The 27,948-nt window shown below is 37.8% G+C and overlaps 1 protein-coding gene across 1 annotated transcript in view; it reads right to left on the bottom strand.

Moving 5' to 3' along the window:
* Positions 1-15,668, bottom strand: part of Tmem26 (transmembrane protein 26) — a 39,547-nt gene extending 23,879 nt beyond the window's left edge. The window contains exon 1 of the mRNA XM_004858266.4: positions 13,770-15,668. Within this exon, the coding sequence (XP_004858323.1) occupies positions 13,770-13,960 (191 nt within the window). The 5' untranslated portion in view covers positions 13,961-15,668. The remainder of the gene's footprint in view (positions 1-13,769) is intronic.
* Positions 15,669-27,948: the final 12,280 nt, after the last annotated feature.

The raw sequence follows: 27,948 nt of genomic DNA, 5'->3' as shown, positions 1-27,948 counted from the left end.
TTCTTCTCCTTCTTCTTCTTCTTCCTCCTCCTCCTCCTCCTCCTCCTCCTCCTCCTCTTCTTCTTCTTCTTTCTTCTTCTTCTTCTCCCTCCTCCTCCTCCCCCTCCTCCTCCCAAGGTCACCAATTTTACTGCTTTAGAAACCTACAATTATTACTTCAGTTAATGTTAATTACCAAATTAGTCTCCAAATCCTGTCTCATTTGAGGTTAAGTCTTCATTATATGAATCTGGAGGGGGCCACCATTCAGTCCCATTGATCTGATAGGGGTTTTATTACACTTTCTGTAAAGCAGTACCTGACAGAGGACAGCATTCAATAAAAGGCAGATGGTATTATCAAGAGACATTGTGCAATTAAAATGTATTCTTAAAATTTAAAATAAGATAAAAATAATATACCTTCTGGATTTATTTCTTCAATTTCCATTTTATTTTAAATCGTGCTCTAGAGTCTGCTAAAGTTAATATTGTAAGTAGATGTATTTTATTAAAATGCTTTTAGGACACATCTCTACTGTGTGTATGTGTGTGTGTGTGTGTGTGTGTGTGTGTGTGTGTGTGGTACTGGAGATGGAACCCAGGACCTTTTCAATGAGCTTCATCCTCAGCTGTTCGTTTGTTTGTTTGTTTGTTTTAGACAGGGTCTCTCTAAGTCAGTCTGACTCAAACTTGTGGTCCTCCTGCCTCAGTCTCCCAGAGTGCTGGGATTACAGGATTATGCCACATGTCAAGCCACACTAATACTTTCAAAATGAAATGCTACTAAAACTATATTATAATCCTGAGATAAAACTACTGAAGATAAATGAAAAAGGAAACATCAGTGTGGATTTTCAAAGGCTATTAACCCTTTCATTAATATCTTCTTTCAGCTTCTGAGAGAAAGGGCAAGAGGAAAAAAAGTCTTTAAAAAAATCAATATTTAATATAGTTACTCTCCAACCTTTGATTTCTTGACAAAATCAATTTTGAAATAAAGGTTATGGGTCAATATTATTAAAATCTGACTTGGAAGATGACTGGGCTGTAGGGAAATATCAAAAGCCCATGTTGAGCAAGCTCTTTTTTAAAAAAGGCATAATTAACTCTTTGACCTTACATGTCAAAGGAAACACTAGGAAAGAATATTTGCTGTGTGGAATTGAGAAGAAAGTAAATTATAGTCAGAGAGACAGTTGGAATATGCAAATTTTTGTTTGGACACATCAAATGTTGGCTGGACGAAATTTTGTTGACTCTCAGGATTAATTTTGAAATTAACTCCCCTAACAGTAGTGCTACAATAATCTGGGGAAACAATAGTCTGAACACATATTGGCTATTGAAAGAAACTAGAAATAAAACAATGAGCATAAATATGTTCAATTCATAAGGTTTATTTCTATAATTGGAAAAAATACTCTCGCATTTCAATGTGTTTATTCCTAAGAAACTGGATATACAAACACACATACAGCACAAGCCTCAAGATTTTCTGTTATCTAGTATAGAAAATCTAAACTATGTACTTTGATATTCAAAGCACCCATTATCTGGTTTTATCTCCATTTCCTTTTCCTTTTCCCCTATGGCATCTTATCAAGCGGAGCAACTTGGTCCTGTGAATTGGACTGTGTATTTAAAACAAAACAAAAATGAATGCTAGGGTTGTAGCTCAGTGGTAGAGGGTTTGGTATGAGCTCTAGTATTGCAAAAAAAAATGGATTATAGAATTATCTGACTTCAATCCTTTATTATTAGATTTGAGGTAAACAAAGAAGGAGATAGGAAGAAGGAATTAGGAGACTCCAGAAATGAATTATATTTCACTCAATCCATAACATTCTTGAACTCACCATGGGTCCCTGTTCAGAAGCGCATGCTCCATATTCTTCCAGTTTGACTAGTGTGAGAAGAAAGTGTCTGAAATGGTTTTATAGCAAATATCTCTGCACATTAAAGGCTTTTTGGGGAATATCCTTTGCCCATGACTGCCCATCCACATCCCACTTGCATTTTCGGGGCATGGCAGGAATTACTCTTACCCTGCATTGCTCTAGTGACCAGACACGTGTTGTATTAGTTTATAAGTTTGTATATATAAGCTCCCCTCATGCAAGTTCCTTGATGGCAGACCCTGGGTCTTATGTTTCTTTATATCTCTTCCCTTTCTCTATTTCTTTATCTCTTCTTCCCCATAATATCACAGTGTTTTACTAAACTTTCAGTTAATGTTTATTAAGTGAATGTTTAAATGTCTAAATTTATGACTAAAGGACAGACTGAACCCATGAAAGAAGTGAAGACTACTAGTACCTGTAAGGACTTTTATCTCAGGAGGTCCAGTATCACACATGTTCATTGTGCTTTGACTATTAAAGAATCGTATGTCCTAGTAGAAATTTCACAAACTTTAAAGACTCAAATTTGAATTATTCCTCTTTCTTTCACTACCTTGCCTGTGACTTAGTATTCCCTATAAAATGGAGGAAAATAATATGAAGATTAAATGAGACCATGTGTACCATGTAGCCAATGTTATGGGTCCTCAATAGATGTAGTCGCTCCCTTTCCTGGGCTCAGATCTGCAAATTTACTCATGACAACAGGTTTGGTGTATATGCTTCAAGATGACTACAGATACCAGCTTCAAAGATGATTTCTTCAAATGGCCTATGATAGATTCTGTTTCTGACCTGTGAGTCTCAATACCAAACCTATTTCAGATGACTTAAAGAAGGGGTGTTTGCAATGCTGAGATCATCATTATATCTGACTTCATATTCAATGGCAAGGCGATTATACAGCCACAGTTTCCATGGGCCATTTGCCCATCAGAGCTTTCAAGATTCTGCACGCCCAGGGGCCTGCCTACCTCTTGGGCTGTGTTACTTGCCCTTTTCCTCACTGTGCTCCCATAAGAGTGTTCTTCAAGTTCTGGAAAAGAAGCTAAATGCCTCCTAGCTCAGACCTTCACACACACATTTGTCTTCCTAGAAATACCTTTCCCCCAGTCTCAGCCAATTCAGGTCAGGTATATGATTGCCGTAGAGAACTCTCCCTGTCCCTCAAGTCAAAATTATCTTTCCTTGTTCACTTTTATTCCAGAGATTTTCAAAATTTAAAATTACGTATATGTATGAGTGTGTGGACATTTATTGCCATTGAATTGCTGTCCTATAATAATTTTAAGCAACATAAGCACAGGAACTGTGTCTGTGTGCTCATAATTATAGCCTTTTCTCCTTCCTACAAATATCTTGTGATTTAATAAGGCCCTAGTTGACCTACCACTGTCCACCTTCTCCATGTTTTGTGCTGGTTTAACTAGAAATCTTATCGTGAAATATCATATGTTGATTTTCATTGGAAGTCTCACTGAAGTAAATTAATTTAATATTGTTCTGCTCCTATGATAGTTTTAATATTTCATTCTGACATTATAACTAACATTTATTATTTTGAGGGTTTATAGTATTCTTGATTATTATCCATGTGATTCATTTTATGAACCAAGAAAAGTATGAATTCCAAAAATTGGTAAATCACCTCTGTTCTCACCTTTTGCTGTGTAATTACAAGCCTTTTCTTAGGAAAAATCACTTCACGTCAGTATTTGTCTAGTTGGTATCAGGAGTCAGTAGATGCCAAGCACCTTATTTGAAGGTGAATACCATAGAAGAATCTGGACAACTCAGAAATAACTTACCTCTGCTTTCTGGATACTCGGAAATATATATATGTGTGTGTGTGTGTGTGTGTGTGTGTGTGTGTGTACATATTTAATGAATAGGTCACATCCAAGTGGAAAATGTTTGCAAAACTGGTAATACCTATTACTAATGAGCCAACTGCCCTGAGAAATTCAGATTTATTAAAATTTCAATTACTACTCTATCAGAATACTAAAGTTGCCCAGTGTTAATACTTTAATACCAAATTACTTTGCTCAGCTGCTTTCTCTAGATTAAAATCTTCCTAAATAATTCTTTCATTCCACATTAATTCTGGGAGTGTTAAGTTCTACAACCATTAATCAAACCTAATAATTGTTTCCAAGGTACACAAGCAATATCTTAAAGGTAATTTTCTTTGTTTATGTATTTATTTGTTAAATTCATCTGTTTTATTTTGTCTGCTCATTAATTAAATGTGTATAGGTCTTGCTACACACCAAATGCTGCTCTGAGCTCTTTAAGAGCTATACTTGTACTTTTTCTAATTTCATTTTACCCCAAAATAACTATTATTTACAACAAATTATGTGTTCACAAAATAATTATGTCATGACACTTAGCAATTTAGTCTTGCAATGGATTTTACTTCAATTCACCATTGGTCTAGAATTAAGTTTCCATTTAGTTCTTTGTAAAAATTACAATTATTGTTATTTTCTTATTGTAAAAGTAACATTCATTTTTAGAAACACATAACAATGTAAATAAACAGAAAAAATTAACCATTATATCACCCACTACCCTGTTTAGTTTTTCTCTTTCTGATTTCTAACTATATATAATCCTGAAAATGGACAGTATGTAAGTAAAGCAAACATGATATTCAAAAGTTCCTTCCACATGAATCCAGATTTTATTTGTATTTCATTCCTCAATATTTTCTACTCTACAAAACACAGTTGGGGGCCAGGGATGTAGCTCAGTGGTGCCACCGCCTGCCTCGCAAGCACAAGGTTCTGAGTTTGATCCCTGGTACCAAAACAAAAACAAACAAAAAACAGTGGGGTTGCTAGATCTAAGATTCAAAATCTCATTTAAACCACCTTAAGTATCCTCAATATATTCTCTGCAACATTCTATGTGTATGGGTTTCTTTATACAGAAATAAAGAAATGAAGTCAAGATACCCTCTCCTGAGGCCCTAAGCCCAGTGTAAGAATTCAAGACTGTCTGTCCTCCTTATGTATCGAGTGGTTTCTCTAAGTTAGCTTTAGCATACACGATTTCTATGGAGGCTGCTCAGCAAAGGCTTTTCTCTGTCTGTGTGCGGGGACAACCTGGTGGCCAATATAACAGCCTCTGAATTTCACCTACCTTTCTGGAACTCCTCCCAGTGAACCAAACACTTCTGTAGAACACATAGTCTCTGGATGCCTAGAAAGGCACTAGCCTGATCCCAGCCTCCACCCTTTTATCTTCTTAATTAGCAGCTCCCTCACCACCACCTGCCCTCTGAGAGCCCTTTGTACGTGCCTGCCCATGTTCAAGGGAGGCCACTACTAAATGGCCATAAGCTCATCAGAATCCCAAAGAAATGGAAAATTAGATATGGACTGGGTATGTTTTAACAGGTGCCAAGATCAGATGATAAGTATGTTTTCTCATTGATCCTATGGGAAAGTAGACAAATAATAACACAAGAGTCAGGGAGAAATTTCAAATGAGTCAGGAATATCCACTGCAATGCAATCATTCTTAGTACTTCCAAAGCCTCTAAGGAATGCTTACATCTAGTGATTTTAAAGAGAAATACTTCTAAAGACGAATGTTAGGATTCTTTAGTGTAATTTTCATTGTTTTTTTTTTGTTGTTGTTGTCATCAGTTTTTAAAATAAAGCCATATTCTTAAATTATGATATAAGCCAAAAGCAAATTTTGTACTCCATATATCTTACTTAACCTAAAATTTCATAAGAATGTGTCTGAAACCAGCACAAGCTTTACTACAATTGAAAAGCTCCCATTTCAATGTTAGCAGTGTGCTTCACTACTACAGTAGTTATAGGGAGAAAACCTGAATCAATTTTAAGATCTACTGTACTATTTTTCTCATAAAATATTTCTGAGACAAAAAAAGTCATGACATTTTCCTAAATGAATTGGTTCCACTGGAAACCCTAAGTATCCCTATCATGATACTTTCTCAACCTGAAAAACCCACGTCTTTACTCTTGTATACCTCCTGCTACTAGAAAGACTAGTACAGAAATTACTTACCTCTGACATTCTCCTTGTATAAAATACCAACCTTGCTGATTGTATCTTCATGCTGCAGCTTTTCTTTACTCTGGGACTTAACTTGTGGAAAATTATTTTGACCTCAGAATGTTATTTTGTACTATTCTCATATAGCTGCATGCATTTTATGTTCCTTCAAGAACATCATCAGAGCACCTAGTATAATACATACTTGTTCATTGAATAAGTGAACTTACATTGCTGGTGACTAGGAATTTTAAGTCTCTCTGAGAATATAAAATGCATTGTGAAGGTTATTTATGTAATGCCTTGCTTTATTTCTTTTTTTATAAAGACAATATTTTGATTTCTGTTCTGGAGAAGAGGTAGTTTCTTCACTGGGACCCAAAGTGAAGACAGTCTGGAATTTTTCCATTTTTTTCTGCTTCTTTACAACCTGCTTCTGTTCTTACAAGGAAATCTACTTGTGCAAGAATGTCTCTGGGCCACATGTTTATATAAAGTTTTCTATGTTATCCTCATCTTCCTCAAAAAACCACCCTCGTCTTCCATTAGTAGTTTACCTGGGATTTACCTACCCAAATTTTGAGAAAGAAAAGCAAAACTTTTGACCATTTATCCACCAAGGAAAATCCTTGACTCTAAGCTACAGACAAAATCCAATTTGATTATTGAGTGGAGAGCACAACAAATACGGTGATGCACTAAGGGGAGGACTCAACATGGGATTATCAAGGTTTCAATCCTAGGAAGGGAAACCCTTGCCCAAGCCTCCTAAGTCTTGGGTTCCCTATCTGAAAAGAGGAGAAATAGCACCACCAGGCCTACATGAAGACAGAGTAAGGTCATACATGCAATGTAAACGTGTGGCTCAATAAATGGCAGTGCCCACCAGATGCTTAGAATTGCTTTTATGATTTATTATTAGTAGTTGTGACTTTAAGTGACTTGTTGTGCATCAGTGTCCTCATCCTAAAATGGCAATATACACACATGAGAACTAATTCAAAGGGTCATCATGAGGATGACATAAGATAATGGCTATCAAGTGGGCATGGAGTACTGTCAGTGCACAGTAATTGATAAATATTACCATTCCATTATCATTATCACAGTTACCATTACCTTCAACATCATGCTCATCACTATTATCAGCAAAATGCCAAACAATGACACAGCCAATTTATTAGCATGTTATTCCAGGTAAACTAAAACAGGAGGCTCAATATGGGAAATAAAAAAGCAAAGGAATACTGCACTGCAGAACCAGCCTGGACTGCCAGCAGAACTGATGTTAGCAGATTTCTCTCTTTTCTTAAGGATAACTAATCATTATTCTAATAAGTGTATAATATTAAGTCAGTTCCATATTATCTACTCTTTGAGGGCCATCAGATAAACTGAAGATAAAATATAACCCCTTCCTTAAATACCTATGGGTAGCAGGTATATACTCTGAGAAAAATAGTAAAATCAGTACCCACCTTGACTTTTTATATTCATAATCCCTATGTCCTTAATATTATTTCAGGGTGATTTTCAAAAAAATATGTTTTGTGGTACATACATTAAGAAGTATCTTTAACAAAGTGATTTGTACACCTGAGGCTTCACTCTCCTACATAACAGCCCTTCATAGGAACTTCCAGAGCAGACGGGGCAGACTCTAGGAGAGAATAAACTTTGATGGACATGTAAACTTTTCATTGTTGGAAAAAAAATTAAACAACTCACATTTATTCTGATACTGTATGCAACATCGTGTCACTGCCATGAGAAGGAGAAATGTGTGGAACTTAGAGGTAGGGATATATTTATACTGATCTATTTGAGCTGTTCACAATAATTTTTACTTTTTTTTTTCTCAGTCAAGAGCAAAAAGCTGTAAAACAGTACTAAGTTTAATTTTCAGTTCTAAAGGACTTCGTTGAATATACTCATGAAGAAAAAGCGTGGTTATTGCTCAACAGTTCATTTTCTTGGGGAGCCTAAGCTAAATCCAGATATAATAATTATATTGGTCCCAAGTCCATTGAGAAGTAAAAGAAGAAAACATAGACTTCTTGTTGAGAATGTAGCATAAGACTAATTTAAGGACAAGAGTCTTCTTTCTCAACCATGACTTTAATTACTCAAACAGAGACATTTACTGGTAACATTCAAAGTTTGCTTCCCAAAAAATGCAAACTCAAGTCACATTTTGCACTGAGGTAAAGGCTCAGGATACAAAGCACACATATCTACAAACTTACTGGAAGATAATACTATAAAACTACAGACACATATCGCAAGCAGGGCTGATAAATGCCATGCACAGTGGACAATGTTACTGGAATGACTAAAAAAAAGGCTAGATTTCAGGAAATCTGGAAAGAAATCATGAAGAGGAAAAGAAATAGTCTGTCTTCTGGGAGAATTTCCAGTGCCTCAGTTGACCATATGGATTTCTAGGATGCCCTTCCAAATTCCTCTCTAGGGACCAAAGAGATCAGTGGGGGTGGGGTGTATGTGATTATTTTCCAACTTTTTCTCTGGCATTTTAAAAACATTTTTAGTGAAGGAAAGTACATATTTTCGAATTCTACAGAATTATATCATACCATGTTCTCCTGTACTGCTCAAAACTTCTCAATCAAGATCAGATTTCGTACAGTAAGTATCTGTCAAATCAAGGTTTTTTAATTTCGCTGTTTAACTCTCCAAATGTAGTTTAATAATCAAAATAGATTTCTTTGAGGTTTTTTACAAAATTGGTCTAATTTGAGATCAATTTAAGATACAATTGCTTCTGATTCCTAATTTGTCTTTTCTGTTCTCAGCTGTGAGCCATCTAGACAATTTCTAACATGCAGTGATTAAAATGAGATATGGTAAAGTTTGTAAAAGTAGGAAGAATGTTTCATGTGGAGTCAGGGGACACAGGTGAAAGAAGAAGAAACAGCAGAAAAGAAAGTCTATATATATATTTATATATATCAATATATATAATTTGGGAGTATATCAGAAACGTCTCAAAGCACATCAACTTTTTCCCCTTCTCTGGCTTTTTTCTTCTCCCTGGCTTTTTTCTTTTCTATGCTTCCTATATTCAGCTCCTTCTCATTTCTAAAGCTTGAGCTCAAATGTCACCTTCCCAGTCAGCCTCTCTGATCATGCAGTGGAACCTTTCTCTGCATGCTCCCTTGCTCAGTACCCATGCTGCTGAGGCCCTCATTCATTTCTTTACTCTCTTATTGGTCTATATTAGGCCATTTGTTTATTATTTGCCTTTTTGGTGATTTTCTGAGTCCCTAGCTTAAAATATGAGGGTTCTTTTGAAGACAGGAATGTACCTATTTTATCTACTTCCAGTCTCCAGCCTGTGCAGCCTCTCTCCAGATGCAGATCTCATCAATTTTTCTGTTACAATTGAAATGCTACCAACTGAAGCCCCTTTCCTCCACCCAGCACTCTGAATGCAATGAGTAAGAATTTAGAGTCTTTTTGTTCTCTCTCCCTCTTGCTAACTGTATGATCCTGGGTTAAAAGCTTTAACAACTCTGTGCCTCTCTTTCCTTATCTAAAAATAGGAAGGACGGAGAGGCAGAAAATGGTTACAAATGTCAAGATCAAACTAGACTTCCATGTGAAACACTTGGAAGAACCAGGAACATAGTAAGTGCTATTTATTATTATTCTTATTTCCATACATGTGAGCACTCACTCCAAATATTATCTTTTATTTTAAAATTTTAGTTGTGTTTATGTTTTTTTTTCCTGCCAGGTCACACAATGTTTGGTATAGTATGTTTGCTTATTTATCAGTTCAATATATAGTCGCCTGACTGAATGTAATAAAGGAAAAAGTAAAGAGAGATAACCAAATAGGTCAGTTATTACTCATTAATTAAAAAATTAATCCTTGTAGTTTTAAAACATTGATGAACAAGTTCAGTGCTTAATATTCTATGATTTTGCCAGTAAATTCAACTTATATTTCTAGTTATTCTCAGAGACCGCCTGCTTTCAAGTGAATAGGCTTCAAGCTTGTCACAATCTTGGTAATCTTTCTATCCTCTCAGGAATATTTTATCACTATTGGCTGGAAAGCAACTGAAATATTGTCTTGCATTTTACTTTACCTAAATGGTAATTCACAGATCCATTGGATTGTTGCCCAGACAACTGAAAATAAAATCAAGAAAAATATTAAGCTAAGTAATACTCATTTCCATCTTACAGAAACATAAGTGATTATGCAGGTGAAATAAATACTAGGTAGAAAAAGAGCAAACTCTTCTTGTGTATATTTGTTAAATCTAACAAGAGTTGTGTCATTGGCTCACCCTCTCAAACCTATAGGATTCCAGCAAATTCAACTTCTCCAACTGGCAAGTTAAGAGTGTTGATGTAATGTTGCTTGTCCCTGGACAGCTGAGCTCAGCAACTCTCGTTCCATTTTTCCTTTCCAAAGGATAGCTAAAGAAACATTCCTTGAGCACATGTAATATGTTTGCTACATTTCAAGAAATTTGGTTCACATTTTCCTTTATAGGAGTGTTTCTTGAGCCATTATTTCTACGGATTTTATTTGCTTGGGTCCAGGTATAAATTTTAGTAAAAAGAACAATGTTTAAAATAACTCAAAATGGTACAAGGGAGGTTCATGAATCTGATGTTGAAGGAAAAGAGATTTTTCATCCCATATGCATACACATTTTAGTCTATCATTCCAGTGCCATTCTATTCTATCCATTTTCAAAGTGGGAGGTGACTGTTGCCGCTGCTGCTCCCTTGTTCTTCCCCTCCACCTCCTGCCCCTCCTTTTGGTGCTGCTCTTCTTTCCCTTCTTCTCCTTTGCCTTCTTTTCCTTCTCCTCCCTCTCCTCCTTCTCCTCATTCTTATTTTTCAAATTGTTGAAAAAATCATTTCTAATTGACACAAAGAACAATTCTATTCCAAGTCCATTTCTTTAAAAAGGAACCATAGTAACATCACTCTGTGCTGATGATATATCGTGGACATACCAAATGGTTCAAATCTAGCCATTAATTTTAAAATCATCACAATATTATATAATATGATTATATTGTAATTTTTCACCTATTGCTTTGATGGATAACCAGATTGTTTTCAGCTTTGCTGAACATGATGGAGTTAGTATTTTTGTATGTATATTTTCATATGGGGATTTTGGTTCCATGGGGTTAAATATGAAATATAAGACTTGTGAGTCAAAGATGTATCAGTATTATATAGTTAGGAAACACAGATCTATATCAATATTTTTCTTCATAGAGGTAGTAGAAATAGTGCCATAATGTATATTTTAATGATTCTATCAGTTTATATTTTTCTGATGGAAAATTGTTCTTAATATTCAAGAGCAACAAACCATGCCTTTTTTACTTAGAAAACTTCAACTGAGAAATGAAATATGCCCCAAATCAAAATTCATTTCCATTGTTACTGTGTTATTTCAAGGATAATTTACTGTATGTTTTAGCAGTGAAACTTTTGATTGCTTTTTCTAAAATTTATAACAATACTGTGTGAGATTCATCTACAGTACAAATTACCATAATTGCACATTTATTTGTATCTGGTAACATCAAAGCACTACAAATACGTCTGGTAGAACAAAGCATTGCTAGTCACACTTCTATTTAGACCACTTACATTTGTTCTTGAAGTTTTGTAATAACCCATATCTATCAACTTCTCTGATTATTTTCAAATATATGCTGAGTTACTGTATTGAGACAGTAAGACTTTACTTGAATTAGTGCTACAGTAAGTCTGTTTTATGAAATAAGATTTTTTTTATTCTAAACCAATGACTTATTGATTAGTCTCTCAAGCAAAGTTGTTTGACTGGTACAGGCATAAAATGTGTCTAGTTGCTACAATAATATTTTAATAAGAACAAAGCTAAAGATAGCAAGGGGATCTAAAGAAGACCATTCCCTTTTTATTCATGACTATCAATGTTATTATTTCATATAATTCTTCAACAACCTATGAAATAAGTGTTTACAGATCAGAGTCTGAGGATCAGAGACATGGAGTAACTTGTTCAAAGTATCACAGAAAGTGAGTAGGAAAGTCCCATTTATGTCTGATTTTGAGGTCCGTACTCTAAATACTGGCATATCTAATTCTCTATTTGACTCACTCATTGACCATAACCCATTTTGGCTCCAAACATTCTTGGATATAAGTTACATGTCAGTTTGAATCACCAGTCAGTAATGACACAGACATGAAGCTAAAGTTCCTTTGGCTATAGTACTTCTACACAACTGGAATAAATCTGGTCTGGTCTTGGCGTGGAGGGGGTTATCTCAGGTCCTGCTGAGCTGGCTCCTCTTCTGCAGTTGACATTTGTCCTAGAAACTCTGATGGTTGGTGGCAGGATTACTTTACACAAAACAGTTTTCAACCTCAAACTTCATCTTCCTATTATGAAAGATATTTATATGTAATGTACTAAAGCTATTCAGTAAAAACTAAATGTTACAGGACCTGGCAGATGAACAAACACTTTTCTTCTCTTTAGTTTTTTGAACTCTGTGGTTTATTTGGGAAGCTAATAGCATTTTCCTTTGAGTTTTCCAGAAGGTATACTGGAGAGTACCTTGCTTAATGAGCTGTTTATGAAATACAATCTCATTGTATTACATTAATATTGCTCTTAAATGAGCATTGATGAATTTGCTCTTAAATGGTCATTGATGAAATTTTTCAGCAGGGGAATATTTAGGTGAGATTCCCATCATCTTCAGAGGTAACACATTTTCTTCTATGGTCTGTCACGAAATACATACCCTTTTGTAGTTTACTATGTAAAACTGTAGAAGGTTTGGGGGTTTTTTCTTCTCTGAATTTGATGGTAAACTGTAACATCAGAATGCAATTTTTAAATTGACTAATACGAATTCCTCCTTTCTTTTGGCCTTAGGTATTTTTAAAGCATTGAAATATATGAAAACACAGCCTTGCTGTTGTTAAATTCACACGGGAAAGGGACTAACTTGGAGAAGTTTTGGATGAAAATACACTGGGAGCTTATGGATGAGCTTGGGGGAGGGGCTTTGAAAATGGCTAGTCTTTTTCTCTATTCTACTGGCATTCAAGGCTCTGGGGAGGAAATAAAGCACAGTCAGAGCCTGTAGCTCTTGCACTTTGGGGTTAAGGCTCCTCAACCAACTTATCTTAACCAAGATAAGTTCCTCAGCCACCAATGCAGACACCTGAAGCGCTGGTTCCCTACCACAATCCTTGCGGCTAGAAGGCTGAGAAGTGGCAGAAACCCAGATGAGCCAGGGGCTAGGCAGAAGGGAAGCCGCTGAAACCAAAGATGCGTGGCCAGTAGCTCTTCTCTGGGCGAAGGTGCCCACCGCGCGCGTCTCTTGCAAGGATAGTTGATGCCCAGAGAAAAGCATTCCCACACCTGCGCGCAAGCGGAGTAACACGGGCACACCACACACCCTACATTTCCCCAGCGAGGCACACAGCAGCCTCCTTGCCCCTTGTAGCCCCTATCTGGGGGCGCTTTCTGCTAAGCAGATGAACTCTCCCCCACTTCTTTTCCCAGTGTTCCAAGTTCCCGAACGGGGAGGGGTGACGCAGGGCTGCCCACAGGGCTCCCGGCTTCCCAGGGACGCCCTGGGACCCACGGGTACCACAGACGCGCCGCGGACGCGCGGGCATCTCTCTCACGCTCCTTCCAAGCTCCTGGGAGGACAAAAGGGTCCGAGAGGAGCCCAGAAACGGCGGGCTACGGTGAGATGAGCTCTAAAGCTGCTTCCGAGTGCCACTGGGAGCACTGCCCAGGGCCCCGCGCACCCTCCCTTTCCCGAGGCATTCTCACCATTTGTAGCCTCTGCCACGCTTGAGCTTGAGAGTGAGCGCAGTCTCCAGGACGAGCAAAAGGTTGAGCAGCGCGAGCAGCCAGTACCGCGACTCTTTCATCACCACGGCCACTCGCCAGACCCCGACCAGCGAGTGCAGCAGGAAAAGCAGCCGGGTGACCAGGGCATTGAAGAGGACCAGACCCTCCATGCCTGTCCCGCGCGGCCCGCTGCCCAGCGCGCCTCGCCGGCGCCCCGTGGCCCTCGCCTGCCAGCAGCACTCGGAGCCCGCTCGAGGGCAGGACCCTGTCAGCCGTAAGACCCGAGGCTGCTGCCCTCCCTGCTTGCCCAGCCGCCCGTAGGACAGGAGAGCTTGGCTCGCCCCTCCCCCAAACTTCCCGAGAACTCTTTAAAGAGGGGGGAATCCAAACCCAGCTTTTCCAGATTGCTGAGCTTTGCTGGGCGGCAGGAGCGGTGCCTCCCAGGCTCCTGGGCCCTGCCTACCCCCTCCCACTCCCGCGGGCTGTGTCCATCACCATGCGCTATCTCCTCCCTCAGACCCCCCGGGGTCTGCGAGAATTGCCCCACTCCCGGGGCGAAGAGGAGGGAGGTGGACTGAAGGTCAAGGTGTTGCAGCCAGGAAAGGGGGGTGGGGGGTGGGCAGCGCCCCTGAGGCACCGCCTCCTCGCTTTCCCACCCAAGTACTTTCTCTGATCCGCTCCCACGTTTCGCTGGAACACGCTCTCGGGTGATTCGAAGCTGGGAGGCAAAGGAGCTAAGGAATCCGCTGTCCAGGCAGTTTTAGAAACGCAGTTCCTGCCCAATTTGAAGAACTGAAACTTTCCGAGACCTGACAGAGCCGGAGGAGCTGGGCTTTCCCAGACTTTCTTGCTACCCACTCGAGGAATGGGTAGATGGAATCACTCATTTTTAGTCTTCCGACACCGTATTATTAAAAGAGGTGTCCTTCATTACACTACTGTCCCCCTCCCTGACCAGATGAGGGTAGCAAGTCACAGAACAGAGGGGAAAGTGAGGGAGGAGACAGAAGATAAATTCATGAATAAAATTAGAAGGTGGCATTCACAGTTAAGGGCCCACACCCATGAGATCAATGATCCATGAGTTTAACTCCGGTCTTTCCAGATCTAAAGTAAGAGGAGACTGAAGTCAGTTTCCCAAATCATCTTCATGACATTTGTTTCCTTGTTTGGTGTGCTATACCAGCTCTACTACAATTTATCTATCATTTTCTCTAAAGGAACTCAAGTTTTTACAGAAGCAAATTTGTTTTTAAAAGAAAGTTTCTATTATTTGTAAATGCAAAGACTGTATAGTTGTCTATAGGTGGAAGCTAATCACAAAAGTAATAAAAATAAAATGAACTCTCACTAGCTATTATCACATCCAAAGCTCTGGGCCTCAGATTCCCCTTTTTTTGCTATACAAGGAGTTAAAGAAATGATAGTCACATTATTACCAATAGGAATCTTGCCCACATTAGTAATACTGACAGCAAAATGTAAAGAGAATGTCTTCCTGGGTAGGTCTATTCACCTTCTAGAAATCAAGTTGAAAGTCTGAGTTATATGATTGTCTCCATTAGGTGAAAAAGAAATCTAACTGCTCCAAAAAAGCTTAGAAGTTGTTTTTGGTACTGAGACCCAGGAGGATTTATTTGTTTGTATTTCTTGGTCAGAATCTGCATTCTCCCACATATTACAAGAAACCCAGCAATCACTTCCTGGGCAGTTTATTACAATGCCTTTGAATGCCACAGAGGGCACAGTGATCACACAGCATTGTGTGCACCCCAAGAGCAGAGCCTGGAGGACAAAGGAAGAGGGGGCAGCAGCACTGGGTAGTCAGAACCCCAGTGCTAACTCAGTTCCATCACTAAATAAAGCTGTGGCTTTTATACCCATTTTCTCTGTGTAAATTGAGCATTAATCCTATCTACTCCTGGGGTCATTGGAGGATCAGATGGATTAATCCATGTAAAGTATCTAGTAAGAAGTATTTGGTAGACATTGATGATTATTGCTAGACCCAAGAAAGTCAGTCCAAGGAGCTGCTGTTTTTCTTGATGATCTGAGAGAAGAAAAATTAGGAGTTGGAGCCACAGAACATGACATTCCTAAGGCCTGTCAAACTCTCCAGCCTAACATCAGAAACAGGTGGGATTTACTACTTTTTAAAGGAGTGGGACACAGAGACATGGGGAATCATAGGGTATCACAGTAAGAAAGTATTATAGAAAAATGTTAGAAATTACTTGCAAGAAAGTATTTGAGCTTTGATCAGGTAATTTTTTTTTTGTACCGGGGATCAAACTCAGGTACTTGTGCTTTTGGGGCAGGCAGTGGAACCCCTTAGCTAAATCCCCGGCCCTTGATTAGGTCATCTCAAGGTTCAAGAGAGTGGGACTTTAGATTTGATGCTATCAAAAACTGGAAAGAATTTTATGACTAGGTGTCTTGATAAATCTAATTTAGATAGAGAAATGTTTGAACACTTTTGAGTCTTGTACCATATTCATGTTTTGACTGTTTTCAAACATGTCTATGAAGCAGTCTTATTAGTGTCTTGATCTGTCACAATCATAGACTTGACCCTGCCTGGTGTTGTGAGACATTTTTAAGTTCAAGAGAAGGTTTCCAAGTCCTGATGGATGGTGCTAAATCAGTTTCCTACTGTCCGGATTTGGTCTTCCTCATGCCTATTAGGATGGGCTTCCTAGAAGAAGTAGAGAGATCTATTTGACATCTTCCAGAAATCATTGTTTTTATATATTTTGAAGGTTAAAATGCAGAATAGGTTCTCTTGTCTCAGAATCAGAAAAACAAAGATGATTAAAGCGAATTTAAAGGTTATTTCTTTTTAATTTTCTCCTAAGTCCATTTAAAAAGACTGGAGGCTTTGAGAAATATCTTGAGACTTCCAACCTAATAGCTCAATAATCTTTTAAAAAGAAGAAAAAAAATAAGCAATTAAGAAAAGTCTACTCTTGTTGAAAAAGCAATCTCAGTCACATGCAACCAGTTCTTGTGGTACAGGCTGGGTTACCCTAAAGCAGAAGTACTATCTCAGAGGCCACCAGTCACTGGACCTCTCTTCCCTTCTGAATACAAGGTGAACATCATGCATTGTCAGGCTTCTCTGCATTGCAGTGATTTGGGTCTCAAGAAGGAGACCTTCTCAAGCTAGCACAAATAAAAGTAGTAGATATTGGAAGGGAGTGCTTGGTCTAAAAATGGACATGGAATCCCTTGGAATCATGAGCAGCAGTATAATAAAAGGGCGACAGTCAACTGGAGCTCGAGGCCAGTTGTGCACTCAGTGGCACTAGGGATCTCATGTTTGCAGTTCATGGCTTTTTGCAGAGCAACTCTCACACTGTTAGCCTCTAGCTAGATTTCTCCAAACACAGTTTCAATTCCAGAGAAATTAACTTTAGATACCAGGTCACTTCATGAGCCACTGCACAGGTGGCTGTGGATGGACTGCAGCATGGTCCTTGGCTGTCCCCATGAAAAGACCAGTGTTGCTTTTTCCATGCTTCAACATGGGACTCTGGGGAGACAAGTTTGAGAAGGAGAGGAATGAGGATGGCAGACATATTGACTGACATAGCCAGTACCAGCCAGCTGTGGGTTGACATGAACACATCCATGCTATGACTAGTGCCTTCTAAAAACTAACATGCAATTGTGCATCTACTTATGGCCTAACAACAGGGATGCAATCCAAAGTCACACCTCCATCCACAGAGCAGGAAAGCTAGAGGTTGGTCTCAGAAGCCACAATCTTTTGGTGATCATCAATCCTCTTAGATTCATTTTGATCCTATTCAGACATCATTATTCTGTGTGTGTGTGTGTGTGTGTGTATACATGTGTATGTGTGTGTATGTGCATGAATTTGTGCTCATGTTTGTGTAATACAATGAATGGAAAAATCCACCACTACAGGCAGGTACAGGTGTAGTCCTTAGAGGAATTTTCACAATTATTCACCTTCCATTTTTGTTTTTTCTGCTGGTTACAACTATAAATTTAAAAATGTATTTTACATTCCTCCACTTCTTGATTTACCAACTCGCAGTACTTGAAGTCTCAGTTTGAAATGTAGGGTATCTATTAATTCTATAATGTTTTATTTCTCACTCCACCTCTGTTAATCATACTATCATAATAGCATTCTATTCTCTAGCTCTAATTACAAACCATTTTAATTGGTTGATTCTAATCATTGAAGATGAATAAATGACTTAAATATATAATTGTTATTCAATGTGTTTTTAGCTTGTGTTTTCCTCTGAATTTAGGAAACATTTTTCTACTATTTTCTAGAATCCAGCACTATTAATAAGTCTGATATTTATATATGTCTCAATGTTTTCTCCTTATAGCTAAGTACATTTTAGTGTGTGGAATATTTTTTTTCTTTATCACAGAATGCTTATCATTTGACTATGTCTAGATATCAGACTTTTCTTTACATACACCCTCCCTAGCATAGTAGTCTTGTGTTTGTATTTAATTGAGTAAAATTTTCTTTTGCTAGTTCTCTGATCATTTCTTCTCTATTGTTTCCATTCTCTCCTTCTGGAATGCCTTATATTTTTCATTTTTTTATCTATGTTCTGATAACATTTCTTAAATTTATCTTCCAGATGTCTAGGTTAATCTTTGGATTATTTTATTGTTGATCTCCAATTTTTTTTTTGCCATAAGGCTTAATTATGGATATTGTATTTTTTTCACAGTAGCTAAGTCGTTTTTGGTAGATACAAGAACCTTTTAAATTATCTTGATGAATATTATTTATAGCTTTTTAATTGTTTTGTCTTCCTGAATTATTTGTTTTCATTGTGTTGGTTGCTCAGTTTATTCAAATGTATCCTTGACTCTCAGGGTTTATAATCTAGTGATCCTCAAACAGTCTGGTGATTCTTTATTGTCCATTCACTCTTGCAAGTCAAGAGCTAGCCTGACTGTAAGATTTATTTGAAGTAGGTGTTCTAGGTTGCTATTTGTCTGGTGAGCAGGCTGTGGTCTTTCAATACCAGAGCATGGAACACTTGTCAGATCAGATTCCCTGTGGAACCCAATAAGGAGGAGCAGATGGAGGTGTCGAGGTAGGAAAGTTCCTCTTAGGGTGGGTGCTTAGTGCATCTCATTCAGTCCCTGGTAGACCTGCTTTGACTCAGTTCCTCTACCTCATTCCTCAGCTCTAGCTGCTGTGAATATTGATATCTACCCACAGTGGTGCTCTGATTTTGACTACACTCTTAATAGAAGCTTCTCCCCTACTCCTCTCTTTAAGGACAGCTCTCAGGTTTTATTTTTAGGAGAAATACTATTTCTAAAGACCTCCATAAGGCAGCAGAGATATTCTCCAGCCATTTCTACTGTTCTCAATATTGATATAGAATAAATAACTTGAGCATTATTGTTCTTTCTGCTTGTTCATTATGACTAGCTTTTTGGGGGGCTCTCATAGAAGAAACTGTGTTCACCTCTGCTATCTCACACCCTTTTCTTCTGGTCTATTTTTTCCATTGACCAATTTTATCTGTATTCTGTCTTCCTGGAATTCCTCAAAATTCCTGTCCCACCCATGTTTTCTATCACTCAGGTTTTCTATCACTGCTTTTAATGTATCCTCCTGGGTTTTAAAAATCTTCTCTGTTGTTTCAAAGAGTCTTAGCTTCTAGTTCAAACAATTAAAAAACATAGATTTCATTTTTCTTATAAAATATGCAGTTTACATAGGAACTGTAAATACAGCTATCTCACATTCTATATAAAATGGAGGCAAACAAAAATTTATTAAGCTAGCAGCAACTGTAGTAACCACTCTCCTTAAAAAACTTTAAAGGTCAGCTGAAATTATCAATCTCAGACATCACAAAAGCCAGAAAAGAAAGCTAAAGTACATGTAGAAGACCTAGAGGAGGCTGCCTTCTTTCAGTGTTGGCTCTACTTAAATGATGTAAATGTTGGCAGATTATGTAATTTTTCAAGTTTTGGTTTCTCACGTATATAAAAAAAGTCTACTGTTAGGATTAAATTTGCTGACAATTCAAAAGTGATTAGAAAAGTGTCTGGAATATGGCAGGCACTCCTTAAATATTTGCTAAATAAATAAATAAATATAAAAGGGAGGTTTGAATGAACAACATCCAAAACAGAAATGTATTAATTCCCCATCACTGAGTCTTCTTCTAAGGCCAGCTGCTTATAACAGATACAGTAAAGAATAATGCTAATAAATTTTGTTACTGTGAGCTCAATGCCTTTTTTATCATATGAAGGAAGATCATTGATCAGTAGAAATCTTTCTTCATTTTCTGTGATAGTAAGGACAACTAAAAATGGTAGTGTTTTTACTGGTCTGAATAGTGTGAGATTCCACTCTCAGAATAGCAGAAGAGTTACAATTTTAGCCTTAGAGTCATATGGCTGGCTTCATTTTAACCAAGGTCCCTGTTGTAGGTTGATTGTGCCTCTTCTTAATTATACGTTGAAGTCCTAACCCCCAGCACAGTGGTGCTTTGGTTTATGAAGTTAATGTGCTTTATGATTTGGGGAAAGATGGTTGTGTTTGTGTTGGTGTGAGGAAGATAGCCTTGGTCATATTTGTCACCCAGTGAAGAGTTTGTGACAGAAGGAAGATTTTGTGGAATCCTTTTATTTGAAAACTAAATTGTTTGCAAACAGAAATGTTCGTGAACTGAGGCATTAACTGTATTTCAGAATGTAACTATATGAGGTATGATCATAAATGAGAGTGAATGCTTAAATTTTTAAAATTACAGTAAGACACACATTGCTGTTAATCCCCATCAAAATACCCCCCTCACTTCAAACACATTCACCCTATAATTCTTGCCACTTTGTGAAGCAGTTTTAGAAGTTCTCTTTCTTGTCTTTAGTTGCATTGTTGTGGCTGTCTTGATGTTCTCATTCAGTTCAGAATGTTTTCCTTTCAAAGTCACTTTAACTTTGAGGAAAAGGCAGAAGTTGCACAGTGCCAGATCTGGTAAGATCAGAGGGCACACTATAATGTTTTATTTGACAGACATTGTCATAGCAGAAGGGATGTGTGACACAGGGCTTTCTTATGATGGAGGATTAAACCATTTTCCCAAGGTTTAGGCTGTTTTCTATCTACTTCATTTCTTAAACTCTCTAAAATCTTTATGATATTCAGAATTCACTGTATTGTTCCTGGCTACAAGCTCAGCTCACACAGTTCCATTAAGGTAAAAAACTATCAACATCACCTTGATGTTGGATCTTGATTGACACATTTTTACATAAGGACACCAGAGTGATTTTCATTTAGAACTCTGAAACCTGGTCTCAGGATCTTAACTGTAGAACCAGGTTTTATCTCCTGTGATGAAATTTCTTTAAAAACTGGAATCCAAAGCAGCACAATCGTGCCACCTCAATGAAGTTGACAAAATTTCATGTTAATGTGTTGTTCATCATCCATGATTTATAGCATGATTTAAAACACACCTCTTGATCCTATGTCACAGCCAAATGACCACACCAAACAAGATTAAACTTCTCATCTGCTCTTACTGAGGTTCAACATGCCCCTTTTCAGGTTCTTGATCCCTGTCTTTCTATTGAAGGGCACTTGGTAGCATCATTCACTGTCATTTTTGCTTTACCATACCTCTAATTTAGGAAAAAGGTCTTTAAAACTTTAAAATGAGACCCCTGTCTCAGTCAATTTGTAAACTCAATAATGGGTTATGTATAAAAAGCAGAAATGTATTTCTCATTGTTCTGGAGGCTAGAGAAATCCAAGATCAAGGCACTGGCAGATTTGGTTATCTGATGCATACTGAGTTTCCCTGAGGAGAGAACACAGTGTCCTCCAATAGCAGAAGGCAGAAAGGCAAAAGAAACTTCTTAGTCAAATCCTTTTACCAGCCCACTTAATTCTGTTCATGAGAGAGGAGTCCTCATGGTCTAATCACTGCATAAATGCTCCATATCTTAATACTATTATATTAGCAATACCTGAATCTCAGAAGGTATACTTTCAAGCCATAGAGATCCTTATGTCAGGCCCTATTCCAATCTGACACGTGTCCTTTTTTTTTTTTTTTTTTTTTTGGTACCGAGGATCAAACTTGGGACCTTGTGCTTGCAAGGCAGGCAGCTGACACGTGTCCTTAAGAGGAAATTTGATACTCAGACAGATGCTAGGGATGTGTATAGTTAAAAGGCCATGGAGGACAAAGTGAGAAGTCAGCTGTCTGCAAAGTAATGAGAGGCCCCTGCAAAGGAAACCAAACCTGTAACGTCTTTATCTTGGACCTTTAGCTCCCATAATGTGAGAAAGTGAATTTCTGTTGATTAAGCCATTCTGTCTTTGTATTTTGTTATTGCAGCGCTAGCAAACTAATATATCTCTAAACACATGATCTATGCAAACTTGAGTGAGGTTCCTAATCTCTCTGAGCCTCAGTTTCTGCACTCAAAGCATGAAGATATTAGTGGGATTTAACCTATTATAGGTTTTAGAAGATGGAGTGAGATCATCACTTAGCATAAAGCCTGCTTCTCAGTAAGGGCTAAATATATTAGCTATTATCATTGCTAAAGTAAAATTTCAAAATGTAGAAATGTACATATAACATGTATATATATAATAAAATTATAACAATTATTATTGTGTTGTAATCATATCCACAGAGACAGTTATCAGTGCCCCTCCCTATGTTATTGAAAAGTGAACAACATCCTCACATACCCAAAATATTGTGTCTTTCTGTAGTCACAATTCTGCTTTCTAGATGAAGAAATAAACTTTTAAGTAACTTTTGGGGTCATGAAAAATACTTGATTCCTAAGAAAATAATATATAACTAACACAACATAATCAGTCTGAAAATATGAAGTATATTTTAAACATAAACTTAAATCACGATGTTTATTTTGTATAATTTTTTGTTTGCTACTTGATTGGTTATCATTTTTATCTCAATGTGATTTTTTAAAAACCCTATGGTTATAGCTATAAAGATAACATGTATCATTTAATCATGAACATTGCTAACCACAGGAACATTACAATGAGTTTAAACTAGAAAAGACTGTAAGATGTTGCTTCTTATAAATGCTTCTTTCATGTATAATTTAGAAGAGGTGGTCACAGTGCTATAAAGAAAACAGAGGTGAGCAATCAGCCTTTTAGCCCTAGCTCAAGGTTCCTTAGTGCAAAATAGATCTGAGGATGCCAGTCTTATCTATTTCATGATCATTAAAAGACTCAGATGAAAAATAAATATGAAAATGCTTTATACCTTGAGGTCAAGGTTAATATCACCAGAGATGGGTCATATTGGTGGTATGTACCTGTGCTATGATGCTTAGAGAATGCCACTCTACCTCTGTGAGCTTCCTCTCAAAAATCTAAAACCTCAGTCAAACCATGAGGAAAACACAGATTAAATTGAAGGCCATTTTTTCTGGATATCTGACAAGTACTCTTCAAAATCATCAAGGTCATAAAAAACAAGCAAGGACTGAGAAATATTTGGGATCAGAAGAATCTGAGGAGACATAATGAGTCAATGTACTTTGCTATCTTTGATGCCCTCCAAGAGGATGTCAGTGTAAAAATGTGGAAATCCAAAACAAATCTAGAATTTGGTTCATATAATAATAGTATGTTCATTTCATATTTGTGACAATTGTAACATAGTAATATAGGATGTAAGCAAAAGAAAAAGAGTGTAGATATATAGGAACTCTCTACTATTTTCTCAAATTTTATAAATTTAAAGCTATTATAAAATTAAAAGGTTTAATTTTCTAAAAAGTAAATTGATATATAAACACAGTTGTCTTTATATCCACAAAGGATGGGTTCCAGGACAGGGGAACCAAAACCCCTGTATGCTTAAGTTCCTTTAAATAATATAGTACATTATTGTTTGCATATAACTATGTTTGCATATAACTGATTAAAATTGTTATGGCTTGTACCTAGATGTCTCCCCAGAGCCTCATGTGATCATAGGTGGGGCTTTGGGGAGGTGGCTGGATCATGGATGTGTGATGCTGGATTAGGCTTGTGATACTGGGATTAAGGATGTGTGACAGTTAAATTGGTTTAGCATAGATCTGGGTGTGGATACTGGAGGCCCTACACTGGGTATGGGTGGCAACACTCAAAAGGCTTGTAGCCCAAAGAGATAAATGGTAAAGGGAAGCTTGCCTCTTCGCTGCTTCACTGCCTCATGCCTGTTCTGCCATGGACCATTTCTCCTCTGTGATGCCCCTCTGCCGTGGTACCCTGCCTTGGAGACAGCCCATTATGGACTGAAACCTCTACAAACTGTGAACTGAAATGAACCTTTCCTCCTTTAACTTGTGGGTGTTGAGTATTTGTCTCAGCAAAGAGAAAGTAACTAAGAAAAATATCCTCTCATATATTTTTAAAATATGTCTAGATTACTTATGACACCTAATATAATGTAAATACTATGTGAATGATTGTGGTGTTATTTATGGAATGACAAGAAAAAATGTCTGTCATGGTTAGCACAGATGCAACTATGGTAGGCACAACCTCATGGTATAAGAAGAGATGTGAATCAAACAACGCCCTCACAAGTTGGGAGAGAAACTAAAGGATCTGTGACACAACAGGAAGCTAAAGCAGGGTCTGCTACACATCACTTCCTTCCTTCCAAGCATAGTGCTTGGCATGTGGAAACTTCAACATTTGCCTTGAAGAATGTTCTGGAGTTTTTCAAAATTATTTTTCATCCATACTTTGTTCAATCCACAGATGATAAACCCATGGATGTGAAGGGCCAATCATATAAGATTTTATTTGGTAATTTCACTTCACTCAAAAGCAATTTATAAATTAAAATCTTTTAGAAATACAAGGGAAGGAATTAATGCACCTAGTGTAGCCTTCTGACTTTACAAACTGAGGCCCAGAAAGGGCAGATGATTTGTATAGTCATAATCTATTTGGTTTCTGATAACTTTAAGAACATGAAACAAAGATCCACGAGTGGTGGTGCATGCCTATAGTCCCAGCACTCAGGAGGCTGAGGCAGGAAGATTTCTGGGAGTTTGAGACAAGCCTGACTACATAGTGACTTCAAGGCCAGCCTGAACTACATAGTAAGACACTATCTCAAAAAACAAAGCAAACAAAATGAATATGAAACAAAGGATATTTTTATTGCACATAAAATAGTAGGAAAACATATATATATATAAACATATATATATAGTACATTGTGTATATGAATCCATATATATGAACACATATGTATATCTTTAATAGAAATGTAAAAGCATAAGACATTTTGTTTTGTGGATCTATTGGTCTGGATTTGTGTGTGTGTGTGTGTGTGTGTGTGTGTGTGTTGCTAGGGACTGACTCTGGATCTCCCACATGCTACACAAGTGTTGTATCACTGAGCACCACCTTCCAGCTAGTTTCTCTTTTTGTGGGTTGTTTTATTTTCTTTCTCTTTTTGATCTAGGTGGTTAAAAATATATATATCAGGCTCAGTTAAGGAAGAAAGGTCAATCACAAAAACATAAGTAGAGAGTCTGTCCTAGGTATTTAGGATTTGCAGGTAAGCATGATCTTCTCTCACTTTGAGGACCTCACAGTCTGGTCTAGAAGGTAAATAACTGCCTGTCTTTAGCTACAAAGAGAGGTGCATAATCCAACTGTGAGACTGAATTTAAGGGATCCTTCCTAGAAGACTGACCACTTGAGGGGCCTTAAAGGATGAGTGAGGGGTTAGCCAATGGAGAGACAGGGGAAAGGATACTAGGCAGGAGACAGGCATCTTGTGCTCTGAGATTGCAGTGAGGAAGGAAGGGTGTGAAATTAGATAAGGTAAGGGCTAAAGGGAGACAGGAAATTGTCATGGATCAGACCTGATGACCTCAGTCATCACAGCAAAGTAGGTTATGAGGCCATGCAGTGAGAGTGAGGGGTGGGTATTGGGTGAAAAACTTGTGGAGAGTAACAATGATTTGGTCCTGTCTTTCAGAGAAAAGAGAGTAAAAACTAAGCAAAAGCAAATAAAAGGCTGCTGAGCAATTCTGAGCTGGAGTTAGCACCAAAGTGTGAGAATATGCCATTTCCTCCAGCAGCCTTCAGCTATCCAATTGTAGAGAAAGTAGACTGTAGCATTCTCTGAGGATTCTCTCTTCTCAGGCAGAGTCAGCACAGTATGAGAATCTAGGGCAGCCAAAGATGCGGGTATCAATTGTCCCAATATCAGCTGGAAAGTCTTGGAGGGGCAGGGCAAAAAGGAAAAGGAGGAAGTAAACAAACTCAAAGAAAATAGAGACAAGAAATTGAGTGCCTCTATAAGACTATGGAAAAGTAAAACTCTCTTGAAACTAAGCTGTTAAATTTTTTTTGCAAAGCTTTGAATAAAAGGAGATATCTGAGGGCTAAAGAGAAGTACAGGATATTAAAGCCAGATGCCACCGACTTCAAAAGAGGACACACTTAGAAAAAGGAAGGAGCTCAATTGAGCGCCAAGAGAATAAATTCATCCTGGGATATTGGAGTCATTAGAGGTGCAGAATTGCAAAGCAGTAAAGGATGAAAGCACACCAGTGAACAGAGATGGGGTAGGGAAGCCTTCTGTTTAGTGACCACGGATCACACAATGAGATAAATGATTGGAGTAGGTGGCCTTTAATACGGCAGGAAGAACAGCTACACCAGGTATAGGCTTTGGTATCAGGTTGACAGGATTATGCAACCATAAACAAGTACATTAATGCCTCTAAGCACCCCTTATCTCATTTTAACAGGCTGCTATGGCATTAAGATTGAGTAGTGTAAGGATACCATAGTGTGTGGTAGGCATGTAATAAATGAGAGCCAGTGGCTTGTTCTCAATTTTGTGGCTGAGGGTCCTGGATGGTTTTGATAGGCTATGTGAGGCCTTCACACTGTGGTAAGAGGGCTAAAGGCACCCTCATACCAAATAGGCAGGGCAACAATGGGGGTCTGGTACGGCTACGGGCTTCCATGAGGCTTGAAATAATAGCAAGTCTAATTTTGTAGCGTGCTTTGAGAACAACAAATGATAGAAATCATTGTCCCAAATCACTACTATAGATATGTGTTCTAAAACCAACTCCACTGCTCCATAAAGAGCCAACCTATTGCCTTTAGGTAGGAAGGAGGCAAATATGTGACAGAAAATAGAGCAGAAAGAAGTTGAATTGAGTAAGGGAAGGGAATGATTAAATGAGGAGAACCTGGATAGAGGCAGAGTTGTCAAGTGTACTCAATTGAATTCCAGGTCCCTAGGCTTGGATTAAGTTTATGAAGAAAAGACCATTTATGAGATCCATGGTGTCTTTAATTCTCATTATGTCTAACATGCTGGTTATATTTATAAAATAGAATCATAACTACATCTGGAACTTTTACATAGAAATTAAGGTTGACTTACATGCCGGATTGATTTATACTCCCTGATAAGATGGTAAAGATTTATTTTACTTTGCACTCTTACAGTTTAGATTATTATTCATACTTTATTTTGCAAATTGGTGGTAACCCAACTGCAGCCAAATCAAGAGTTCACATGCCAAGTTTTGGTCTGAACAAGTTTTCTATCCAATATATACTTGGCCACAAAAAAATAAGGAAAGAGAATAATAGATGAGAAACGAAAATGCCTTATGCATTCTGCAGCCCAAAGCAGATGTAAGTAGGGTCTTCATGGAGTGTGGCTAGTTAACATCTGGTGATCTCTAATGAATTTCACTGTCCATTTGTGAGTTTCTCCTCATGTTTAATATCAACAGCTATTCAGTAACATAGTGAGTTGCACAAAGAATAAAATTTATAGATATCAAAGACAAAGCCAGAAAATTACTCTGTTCTTGGCATCCATCCTTACTGGGCAAGAACTACATATTTTCTTTCTGGGATGCTATGTTTAATAAAGCTATGTGATTGGTTAGATTTTGATTGAGCTGAATGTGTTTTGTTTTGTTTCGTTTTTATGACTCAGTGACAAAAGGAAACATAAAACCTTCTGCTTACTTGAATCAGAGAACTCTGGTTTCTTCTAAGTAACCTGAGAATGAAGACAATGTTCTCAGAAGGACTAGTTGTGCCCATTTTGGTGGGAGGAAGGTGGAAAAGGGAGAT

The sequence above is a fragment of the Heterocephalus glaber genome, unplaced genomic scaffold, assembly GCF_053883595.1.
Source record: "Heterocephalus glaber isolate CG9 unplaced genomic scaffold, H.glaber_assembly_v1.0 deba00001497, whole genome shotgun sequence".
Classification (NCBI taxonomy): Eukaryota; Metazoa; Chordata; class Mammalia; order Rodentia; family Bathyergidae; genus Heterocephalus; species Heterocephalus glaber.
This window is presented reverse-complemented; position numbering and strand designations above follow the sequence as displayed.